The sequence below is a fragment of the Telmatherina bonti genome, assembly GCF_933228915.1.
Source record: "Telmatherina bonti genome assembly, chromosome: 22".
NCBI classification, from domain to species: domain Eukaryota; kingdom Metazoa; phylum Chordata; class Actinopteri; order Atheriniformes; family Telmatherinidae; genus Telmatherina; species Telmatherina bonti.
In genome coordinates, this window is record NC_136631.1 from 21944985 (window position 1) to 21956173 (window position 11189).

Genomic DNA, 11189 nt, shown 5'->3' on the forward strand with positions numbered 1-11189 from the left:
AAAAAAAAGTAAGCATAGAATCAGAAACTTTGGTGACAGCAGACTATAAAATGAAATATAAACCAAAAGCTACTGTAAAAATGACAATTCAAGTAAGGCTTGAGAGGAACTGAATCCAGTCCACCTTAAATAAGTAATTGTGGCATTTTTTGTACCTTATTTACCTCATTGTTCAACATATTCTGCAATCAAATCAGAGGTTTGGCCTGTGCTGCATGTAAGATCTACGTAAATGATTCACAGAAGTGAATAAACATGATTGCTCCTTCCAGGAAGTCTCCACAGTACCACAATTCAAAAGAAGTGAATACATAAAAAATAATGCCATAGAAAAAGAAAAAATGGAAAGGAATGACACTGACTGCATGTATTTGGTACGAGAGCTCAACCAATTCTGGAAATAAAGAAAATGATCCATCACATAAAATCCCCCATCATCCACCGCTGTCCAGGATCTCCTGGAGTCAGTGAAGATCTGCAGCCATGTTGCTGCAGCACAGGGTGTGATTTGACCTTGCAAACGTCAGTAAAATGAACTAAAAAAATCAACCTCGAATGTGATTCAGACTGAAAAGTCAAATCTGCAGAGGCGAGAAGGCATAAAACGGAAACTGGGCCTCATCTTCATCCACGAAGAAACACTGGAAGTAGGGCAGCTCATCTGTGGAAACAGCAATAGTACAAAAAGAAAAAATGCTTTCTGGCTCTTCTCTGGACAGAAACCTACTGGGAACTGGAATTTGTGCTTACCATCCATGAGAAAGCTGTCAACAGGCTCTTCTGTGAAACAGAGAATGTGATGTTAACCAGCAAACACAAATACATTTAAATTAACCTTTAATGACAGCATTTGCACTGTACCTTTGCGCTTCCCCTCCTCCTTGGTAGCTTTCTTCTCTAAGATTTCTTCTAGAAGAACAATTTTATTAGGAAATAAAGTAAATGAAGCTGCTCTGAGTAATTTGGAGCATGCACAAAAGAAATGCTTCAGTAACTCACGACCTTTCTTTGCAGGCGGCTGTATCTCTTTCAGAACTCTGTCTTCTGTGAGGGACAACAAATAATTACAAACATGAAAGCATTTAGCCAAATAATACTTTATGTCCATTATCTAATCCGTTTGATGCATTGGCAAAAGGTTTACATGTCTTTTCACTTCAGTTATACACAGTTCTTAAGAAAAGAGGCATAAACATCCACAGTGGTATTATTTATTACTGAACTATAAACAAGAAACAGAGAGTTTATCACAACTTAATAGTTTTTTTTTTGTACTTTTAGCTTAAACCATCCAATATATGAATAAATGATTTGTCATTAGTTTATCTATGAAATGAGCACATTTTTAAATGATTTTAGATAACTTTTTATAAACAAAGTAGCAGTGATTCAGCTCACAGCTGATTTAAACTAGCAGCATTTGTGTCCTGAGCATAGACTGTATATAAAAAGGTCCCGAGAGGTGGATTTTAAAGCTGGAGTGAACTCTGTATGTTGGTGATGCACAAATCCATGAAGAGGATCAGCTCTGTGTTGTCTATAAACACAAAGATTATTCCACTGATGACTGTAAACATGTCATTTTAGACTGTTAGTCATGTTAAGGTAATTTTAATAATTCCCAGCAAGAAAACTATTTTCAGCTTTCCCCAGCATATTTTTTTTTTTTTTTTAAATTATAAACTCTTTCAGACGAAATGAAACACTTTGCATTGGCGATTATGGTGTAATCAGATTACATGCTGGAATCAGATTACAACTGCTGGGTACAGTAAAATGCTGCCTGAGCTCATGTTCTTTTATTTGCATGTACTGGTTTAATTTTTTCCCTCACAATAGCTGTGCCATCAGGCACAAAATGCAATAACATAACCATTTATTTAATTTAGGAAAATATTAGATAACATCCCTCAAGCATGACAACATCAGCATCTGTTAATATTTTCTTGTTAATAAAATTTTTAACAAAGGACACATCATTACCAAACTCACTACTACTTACTACTGACCCACATTACCAGTTATGTACCGGCATTTTTCATGCTTCATAAAGTGATCTACAGTACTGAACACTTCACCTTTCTTTACAGCCGCAGGTTTTTCCTTTCCTTTGGGAGTCTCCACTTCTGCAAAAGAAAAACTTTGTCAGACATAAATAGGAATTTTGTACATAGCCATAAAACATCAAAAGCAAACATTTCCCATTAATTCTTATGGCAGTTTGAGCTCTGTAGTACTACCACACATAAACAAAATCTTCCTAGCAAGAGCATTGCACCAGGCGTCTATGTCTACGAAGCACTAATAATGTATTATGAAGCATTAAGTGAAAATGTTCCAATGGTTTAGGTTCTATTTAAGTACAGACAGATAAATGTTAGCCTGTCAGGGAAAAGCATTGGACTTGTGCTGATTTGTGTGTTTTGGACACTTCTTGTGTTTAATTCTTTGGTAGAATCTGCCAAGGAGCTTAAAGCTGTCAAACGGTGACAAACATTAACATCACACTGTTAATGTTTAGTCATCACCCTGGCTTTTCTCATGACTCTCTGTTTAGTCACTTACTGCTTATGTCACAACTTCATGAGCATATCTTAAGAATCGGAGAAAAACAGCCTGTGAAGCTGTTGCAGGGGATGCCACTCCACATTTCACATTTTCTGCAACAAATGATTGTTTATTGTTGTTGTTCAGTGGCTTAGAGGTTTGTTTCGTCCTTATCCCAAAAAAGATGTGACAATGTGGGAATTATACAACTTTCATTCAATTTGATCATTTTGGATGGGTGTTGGTGCTCTAATATTTTGTTGTGAACAAATATAAATGTATAATTTTGTTAATACAGTAGCTTGAGTTTACAGCAGTTGCTTGAGTACAACTAAAACACTGCTGTGCACTGGACGAAGAGCAGTCCTTGCAAGCTACTAGACTGGCGCAGCGTGTGCAGGCGGACAGCAGTGGGAAGCTACCTTTCTTCTTTAGGAGTGATTTAAACTTTTCCCTCTTTCTTTCAGCCTGTCTTTTAAAGGACGCTAAATCAAAAGACAGATAACACTTTTCAATTGTTTTTCAAAAGGGAACATTTTCAGAGTTAACTGCAGGAGAGGAAAGGCAGCAAATGCCTTTTAATTCATGATGTGATTTATGTGAGGATGTGCATGAAACGCATACACCTACATTAGCTCTTTTTTATTGGTTTAATGTAATATCTACCTTTCTTTTCAGGTTGGAGTTTCTCCTTTGTAATCTCTGTTTTAAATATGAAACAGGATAAAAACAAATTCAGTTGTGTTAATGATAGCTAATATTAACAAATAACCGTGATGAATAATGTCAGTATTACCTTTCTTGGCACGTGTTGGCTTGGCCTCAGAGCCTAAACAGAAAAAAGAGAAATGAAGTGGTGACGGTGTGGTGACTCACTGGGTTTATGGCCCACAAAAGATCCGATTAAAGCGTATATCATGAAGATAATACAGACAACATACATATAGATCATATGAGGATAATTCCACAAAAAGAAGTTCATGCAGCTACAGTCAGCTCTTATGCACAAAAGTCAGCGAAGCATTTAATCAGCAGCTACATATGAGTAAAAACATCTTTTGTTTGGTTTGGACATGATTAAATTGAATTCCCAAACACTACAAGCCCAGGAAAGATAATAATGCTTTTCTAGTAATGAAAACTGCAGCAGAATTTGACAATAAAGAAAATAATCTTAATACTTTTGAACAAAACATGGTTGCTTTTTACCTTTCTTCTTTTCAGCAGGTGTTTGTTTAACCTTAGTAACACGAACTGGGGGGAAAAAAAATCAATTAAATTAACCTTCAGTAAAACTTATCTATGATATAACAAAGTAAAAAAAAAAAAAAAATTGTAGATACAAATTCTGGCACTGCAAAAAAGTGCACATATAAGAAACTTGATGATCCAGTTATATAAAGTGTTGGGCCAATGAGACACTGCTGCAGGCTACAATAAATATCACATGTTGAGATAAATTAAAAACAAGACCTTCAAAACACTAAAAAAAAAAACCCAAACCTTTTTTAGGAGCGGTTGGCTCAACCTTCCTCTCTTTGACAATTTCAGCTTTTAAAGCAAGTGAAAGAAAAAAACAGATAGGTCCAGTTCACCACTAAGGGTTGTAAATGACATCAAAATATACAATAATAACAACACAAGTGATGCAGTTTAGTCTTTCCATGCAACATAAAACACTTCTCATCATAAAACACATAAAAAAAAAACATAAGGATAAACATATATTAAACTTTGTAATTTGTTTGTAATTAAGTTTCTGAAAATACCTTTTTTGGCTGCTGCTGGTTTGATTTTCTCTTTCGGAGTTACAGACACTATGATAGAAAATGTGTGTAATGTTTACTGGTTAGAGTTTGTGTCAACATTCAGAACTTGTGCATTGTGTTGCATTCACAGCACATAGGGATTTCAATGTGAAGCTGTACCTTTCTTTAGTAGCATCAACTTCACCTTCTCCTTTGTTAAAGAGACATTTTTGCCTGTCATTTCTCGCTCTGTAAGAAATGATAAAGAACGTGAGTTATAAATCTGAACTCTGGACTGCTTATACGTTCTTATGGTAAAAACGTTTGCCCTACTACCTTTAACCACTGGTGCTGGTTTTGTCTTGACTGGTGCAGGCTCTGAAAGAGAGTTTGGTTTCAGAATCACAAAAAATACAACTGAATCTATAAAGCTAAGCACATGGATAATTTAATCTTAGCTGGAAAAGTTGGAAAACTCCATATTAAATGATGATCAAACCAAAACCCCTTGGATGCAATAAACTTTCTGATGGTATGTGGTCGTATATACTTGTCTTCGCAGAGACTGTTTTGACTCTTTCTTTGACTTCTGAAAAAGAAAAGTGGGAACGCAATGACATTGCTGAACATTATCAAGCAAAGTCTAAGATGTAATACTGAGACCAAAGAAACATGGATTTAAAAAAGAGAAAAACCTTTTTTAACAGGCACTATTTTGACCCTCTCCTTCACTAACGACACATTTTTGGGGGTGTCTTCTTGCTCTGTAAACAGAAAATGAATTCTTACAGCTTACATAGTTATTTCAGCATTTTAGATGCTTTGTTTTCGGACATACAGAACGCTTACTTCCTTTGGTTAAGATCGCTCGTTTGGCCTTTTTAGGAGCAGCAACATCTGTGTGTCAAGAGCAAAACACTTAATTCAAAATATTGTTTCATTCACACGTTAAAAGTAAATCACATAGTTTTTTTTCCTCTTTTAATTTTTTTGTTTATGAAACATCATGAAAAAGATGTACTTATTTGTCCTAGTGCAGGGAGTGTTACCTTTCTTGGCAGGAGCTGCTTTGGCTTTTTCCTTTGACGCTTCTGTTTAAAAACATAAGTAGATGTGTAATGAGAAACACACATATGAACAATAGCAGCTGTTAATATTGTGAGAATCATTGTTTGTCCCTTCCCATTGAGTCAATACTTTTAGAATCTGAATGTTGATCCAGTATGTTTTATTTCCAGTTTGTAAGATATGTACAGATAGCTACTGGTTCTATGTTATCATATATGTTACCTGGTTTAACTGGTTTAGATCTGATTTTTTGCTTTGGTTCCTCTTTGGGCTCCACGGAGACTGCCACTGGTGGAAAATATGAAAGGTTTTATGTTGTATGAATATTAGTGCATGTTTTCATATTTTTGATTCAACTATTATTTTTATGCATCTCCTCATAAAACATCACTGTCAGTAAACAGTAAACAGTATATGGCCCAGTCAGGGAAAATTACTAAGTGAGTTGGTTAAAAGTTGATGAAATTAACACACAAAATCCAGGCTTGGTCTTACCTGTCTTTGCCATCTCCGGTTTGCCCGTTACCACAGGAACCTCTGTTGTTGACGGGTTGAAAATAAAAATAATTTATTAAGATTATATCAGGCTACATGTGAAGACTTTATGGCAAATACAATAAAAGTTCTTCCAAACTGTGACATCACTGCTTTAAATGAGTGGTGTGTGAATTTTCACTGCAGCCTGCAGGAAAAGCAAAAACCTACTTTACACACTTGTGTGTATTGTCATACCTGCTTTTGTAACATTAAAATGTTCCCTCTTAAGAACAGATGCAACCTCCTGCTTTACTTCTTTGATGCTCTTTTTAGATTTGGCTAAAAGATATAAGAACAATAAGAATAACAACAACAATAATTTGAGATGTCTGATGTTATCAGCCAAAATTGACACTAAAATGTAATATAAAAAATGACTGGTATCAGGTTTTAATTTTTTTTAATGACATAACATATATTATATAAAACTCTTCAATTAAGTCTTTTCTAACTTAAAATAAAAAAAATGACAAACAGATTATGAACTGGAAAAATCTGTAATAATAATAATAAAAATAATAATAATAATAATAATAACAATAAAAATAATAATATTGGATCATTTTGGGAGTGGTGGTATTATACCTGTCTTGGTTGCTTTCTTCCTAACAGCCTGCTTGTCTTGTTTTGGAGTCAACATGATTTCTTCCTCTTCCTCTGTTACTTTCTTTTCTTCTTCAGAAATCATGTCTCCCTTTTCTTTTAAAGCTCTCTCTTTGTCTTCCTCCTTTGAAGGTTTGGCTGTTATCTTTTCTTTCGGGAGCTTTTCCACTTCAACTGCGACTTTGGAAGGTTTCTCCAGCTTCTTGTCCTCCACTGATGGCGTCTTTCCTTTTACTTCTTTTGTTGAAGGCTTCAGTTCTTTATGATGTGTGGGCGGCTTACCAACCACTTTTTCTGTTGGATGTATTGATACATCTTCTCTATCCTTTGCTTGTTTCTTCTCTTCTTTCAGATGCTTTGGGGGCTTTTTCACTTCTTTTGTTCCCTCAGAAGGTAACTTAATTGTCTCAGGCGTCAGGTCTTTTTCCAGGTTTTCTTTCAGAACTTGAATTGTTTCTTTGTCTGCTGCTGGAGATTTCTTTAACTCTTTGTCTTTCTTAGCAGGTTTCTTTTCCTCTGTTTCGTCTTCGGCAGGAACCTTTACTTTCTGCTCTTCTTTGGGATGTTTCTTTACCTCTTTGCCTTCTTTAGCAGGTTTTTTCACTTCTTTAATTTCTTTTGGGGATTTTTTGGCTTCCTTTTCTTCTTCTGGGGATGCCTTTGCCTCTTTTTCCTCTTTGGGGGGTTTCTCTACCTCTTTTTCTTTTTTAGGGTATTTCTTTACCTCTTTTACTTCTTTGGGAGGTTTATCGATTACTTTTTCATCTTTGAGAGGTTCTTTTACTTCTTTCTCCTCTGTGGGAGGTTTCTTGATTTCTTTGACTTTTTCTTTTGCAGGTTTCTTTTCCTCTTGTGCCTCTTTGGGGGGTTTCTTTGCTTCTTTTTCTTCTTTGGGGGTTTTCTTCACTTCTTTATCTACTTTTTGGGGTTCCTTGAACTCTTTTTCTTCTTCTTTGACAGGTACCTTAGCATCTTGTTCTTCTATGAGTGGTTTCTTTGCTTCTTTTTCTATAGGAGCTTTTACTTCTTTGTCTACTTTTAGAGGTTTTTCCACTTTTATTTCTTCTTTGCCAGATTTCTTGACTTCTTTTTTCTCTTTCACAGGTTGCTTTACTTTTCTTTCCTGTGTGGAAGGTTTTCTGACCTCTTTTTCATCTTTGGGGGCTTTCTTTATTTCTTTATCTACTTTTTGAGTTTTCATAACTTCTTTGTCTTCTTCTTCTTTAGGAGGGCCCTCTACTTCTTTTTCTTCTTTGGGTGATTTCTTTGCCTCTATTATTTGTTCAGCAGGTTTCTTTATTTCTTTTTCTGCTTTTAAAGACTGCTTTACTGTTTCATCTTCTTTTTTAGGCTTCTTGTCAGCTTTTTCTTCTTTGCCTGGTTTCTTTACATCTTCATCCACTCTTTTAGGTTTCTTGACTTTTTTACCTTTGGGGAGTATCTCTACTTCTTTTTCTTCTTTGCCCAGTTTCTTGACTTCTTTTTCTATCAGATGTTCCTTTACCTCCTTTTCTTCTCTTTTAGGTTTCTTATCCTCTTCTTCTTCTTTGGGAGGTTTCTTCATTTCTATTTCTTCTTTTAAAGATTCCTTTGCCTCCTTTGCCGATTTGGGAGGTTTCTTGTCTTCTTTTTCTTCTTTGGGAGGTTTCTTGACTTCTTCTTCTTTTTCTTCTTTGGGAAGTTTCTTTGCTTCTTTTACCTCTTTGGCAAGTTCCTTTACCTCTTTTTCTTCTTTTTTAGGTTTCTTGTCTTCTTTTTCTTCTGTCAAAGGTTTCTTTACATCTTCATCCAATTTTTGAGGTTTCTTGTCTTCTGCTTCTTCTTCTTTGGCAGGTTTCTTTACTTCTTTTTCTTTTTTCAGAAGTTTCTTGACCTTTTCTCCTGTGGGTGCTGTCTTTTCTTTTTTATCCACTTTTTGAGGTTTCTTGACTTCTTTTTCTTCTTCTTTGTCAGGTTTCTTTACCTCTTTTTCTTCTTTGTCTGACTTCTTTACCTCTTTTTCTTTTTCTTCTTTGGGGAGTTGTTTTGCTGCTTTTACATCTTTGGCAGGTGCCTTCACCTCTTTTTCTTCTCTTTGAGGTTTCTTGTCCTCTTTTTCTTCTTTGGTAAGTTTTTTAATTTCCTTTTCTTTTTTGGGTGCTGTCTTTTCTTTTTTATCCACTTTTTGAGGTTTCTTTACTTCTTTTTCCACTTTCTCTTCTTTGTGGAGTTTCTGTGCATCTTTTACTTCTTTTGGGGGTTCCTCTACATATTTTTCTTCTCTTTGAGGTTTCCTTACCGCTCGTTCTTCTTTGGGAGGTGTCTTTACATCTTGTTCATCCACTTTTTGAGGTTTCTTGATTTCTTTTTCTTTGTCAGGTTTCTTTACCTCTTTTTCTTCTATGTCTAACTTCTTTACCTCTTTTTCTTCTTTGGGGAGTTGTTTTGCTTCTGTTACTTCTTTGACTGGTTTCTTTGCATCTTTTTCTTCTCTTTGAGGTTTCTTGCCCTCTTTTTCTTCTTTGGTAGGTTTTTTCATTTCCCTTCCTTTTTTGGGTGCTTTCTTTTCTTTTTTATCCACTTTTTGAGGTTTCTCAACTTCTTTTTCTTCTTCTTTGGCAGGTTTCTTTACCTCTTTTCCCACATTTCCATCTTTGTGGAGTTTCTGTGCTTCTTTTACTTCTTTGGGAGGTTCCTCTACATCTTTTTCTTCTCTTTGAGATTTCTTGCCCTCTTTTTCTTCTTTGGTAGGTTTTTTCATTTCCTTTCCTTTTTTGGGTGCTGTCTTTTCTTTTTTATCCACTTTTTGAGGTTTCTTGACTTCTTTTTCTTCTTCTTTAGCAGGTTTCTTTACCTCTTTTTCCAATTTTTCTTCTTTGTGTAGTTTCTGTGCTTCTTTTACTTCTTTGGGAGGTTCTGCTACATCTTTTTCTTCTCTTTGAGGTTTCTTGTCCTCTCTTTCTTCTTTGGTAGGTTTTTTCATTTCCTTTCCTTTTTTGGGTGCTGTCTTTTCTTTTTTATCCACTTTTTGAGGTTTCTTGACTTCTTTTTCTTCTTCTTTAGCAGGTTTCTTTACCTCTTTTTCCAATTTTTCTTCTTTGTGTAGTTTCTGTGCTTCTTTTACTTCTTTGGGAGGTTCTGCTACATCTTTTTCTTCTCTTTGAGGTTTCTTGTCCTCTTTTTCTTCTTTGGTAGGTTTTTTCATTTCCTTTCCTTTTTTGGGTGCTGTCTTTTCTTTTTTATCCACTTTTTGAGGTTTCTTGACTTCTTTTTCTTCTTCTTTGGCAGGTTTCTTTACTTCTTTTTTCACTTTTTCTTCTTTGTAGAGTTTCTGTGCATCTTTTACTTCTTTTGGGGGTTCCTCTACATCTTTTTCTTCTCTTTGAGGTGGCCTTAACGCTCGTTCTTCTTTGCAAGGTTTCTTTACATCTTCATCCACTTTTTGAGGTTTCTTGACTTCTTTTTCTTCGTCTTTGTCAGGTTTCTTTACCTCTTTTTCTTCTTTGGCAGGTTTCTTTACCTCTTTTTCTTCTTTGTCTGACTTCTTTACCTCTTTTTCTTTTTCTTCTTTGGGGAGTTGTTTTGCTGCTTTTACTTCTTTGGTAGGTGCCTTTACCTCTTTTTCTTTTATTTGAGGTTTTTTGTCCTCTTTTTCTTCTTTCAGATGTTTCTGCACTTCCTTTTTTTCTTTGGGTGATGTCTTTTCTTTTTTATCTACTTTTTTAAGTTTCTTTACCTCTTTTTCCAATTTTGGAGGTTTCTTTACCTCTTTATCTTCCTTGATCGGTTTCTTTAACTCTTTTTCTTTTTCTTCTTTGGGGAGTTGTTTTGCTTCTTTTACTTCTTTGACTGGTTTCTTTACTTTCTTTTCTTCTCTTTGAGGTTTCCTGTCCTCTTTTTCTTCTTTGGTAGGTTTTTTCATGTCCTTTTCTATTTTATCAACTTTTTGAGTTTTCTTGACTTCTTCTTTGGCAGGTTTCTTTACTTCTTTTTCCACTTTTTCTTCTTTGTGGAGTTTCTGTGCATCTTTTACTTCTTTGGGAGGTTCTGCTACATCTTTTTCTTCTCTTTGAGGTTCCTTTTCCTCTCTTTCTTCTCTGGGAGGTTTCTTTACCGTTTCATCCACTTTTTGAGGTTTCTTGACTTCTTTTTCTTCTTCTTTGGAAGGTTTCTTTACTTCTTTTTCTTCTTTGGTTGGTTTCTTGTCCTCTTTTTCTTCTTTGGAGAGTTGTTTTGCTTCTTTTACTTTTTTGGCAGGTTTATTGTCCTCTTTTTCTTCTTTTAGAGGTTTCTTCACTTTCTTTTCTTTTTTGGGTGCTGTCCTTTCCTTTTTATCCACTTTTTGAGGTTTCATTGCCTCTTTTTCTTTTTTGGCAGGTTTCTTTACCTCCTTTTCTTTTTCTTCTTTAGGGAGTTGTTTTGCTTCTTTTACTTCATTGGTAGGTTTCTGGTCCTCTTTTTCTTCTTTGGTGGGTTTTTTCATTTCCTTTTCTTCCCTGGGTGCTGACTTTTCTTTTTTATCAACTTTTTGAGGTTTCTTGACTCCTTTTTCTTCTTTGGGAGTTTTCTTCACATCTTCATCCACTTTTTGAGGTTTCTTGACTTCTTTTTCTTCTTCTTTGGCAGGTTTCTTTACCTCGTTTTCTACTCTGTGAGGTTTCTGGTCTTCTTTTTCTTCTTTAGGAGATTTTTTTACCTCTTTTTCTT

The 11189-nt window shown here is 35.1% G+C and overlaps 1 protein-coding gene across 9 annotated transcripts in view; it reads right to left on the reverse strand.

Annotated features, from left to right (window-relative positions):
* The window catches only part of LOC306772644 (uncharacterized protein), a 22082-nt gene continuing 10893 nt past the window's right edge, over positions 1-11189 (reverse strand). For 4 of the 9 annotated variants that reach the window (XM_079262219.1, XM_079262215.1, XM_079262212.1 and 1 more), the window contains 21 exons: positions 6486-11189; positions 6096-6179; positions 5859-5900; positions 5586-5651; positions 5345-5386; positions 5145-5192; positions 4991-5059; positions 4846-4884; positions 4632-4673; positions 4476-4544; positions 4317-4364; positions 4051-4098; positions 3757-3801; positions 3344-3376; positions 3214-3249; positions 2970-3032; positions 2079-2126; positions 1003-1044; positions 862-909; positions 751-780; positions 1-661 (listed from right to left, as the gene is read on the reverse strand). The exon at positions 6486-11189 is cut by the window's right edge and continues 963 nt beyond it. In XM_079262219.1, coding sequence (XP_079118345.1) covers positions 576-661; positions 751-780; positions 862-909; positions 1003-1044; positions 2079-2126; positions 2970-3032; positions 3214-3249; positions 3344-3376; positions 3757-3801; positions 4051-4098; positions 4317-4364; positions 4476-4544; positions 4632-4673; positions 4846-4884; positions 4991-5059; positions 5145-5192; positions 5345-5386; positions 5586-5651; positions 5859-5900; positions 6096-6179; positions 6486-11189 — 5732 coding nt within the window. In that variant the 3' untranslated portion in view covers positions 1-575. The remainder of the gene's footprint in view (positions 662-750; positions 781-861; positions 910-1002; positions 1045-2078; positions 2127-2969; positions 3033-3213; positions 3250-3343; positions 3377-3756; positions 3802-4050; positions 4099-4316; positions 4365-4475; positions 4545-4631; positions 4674-4845; positions 4885-4990; positions 5060-5144; positions 5193-5344; positions 5387-5585; positions 5652-5858; positions 5901-6095; positions 6180-6485) is intronic. The other 5 variants (XM_079262213.1, XM_079262214.1, XM_079262217.1 and 2 more) reach the window with 5 other exon arrangements.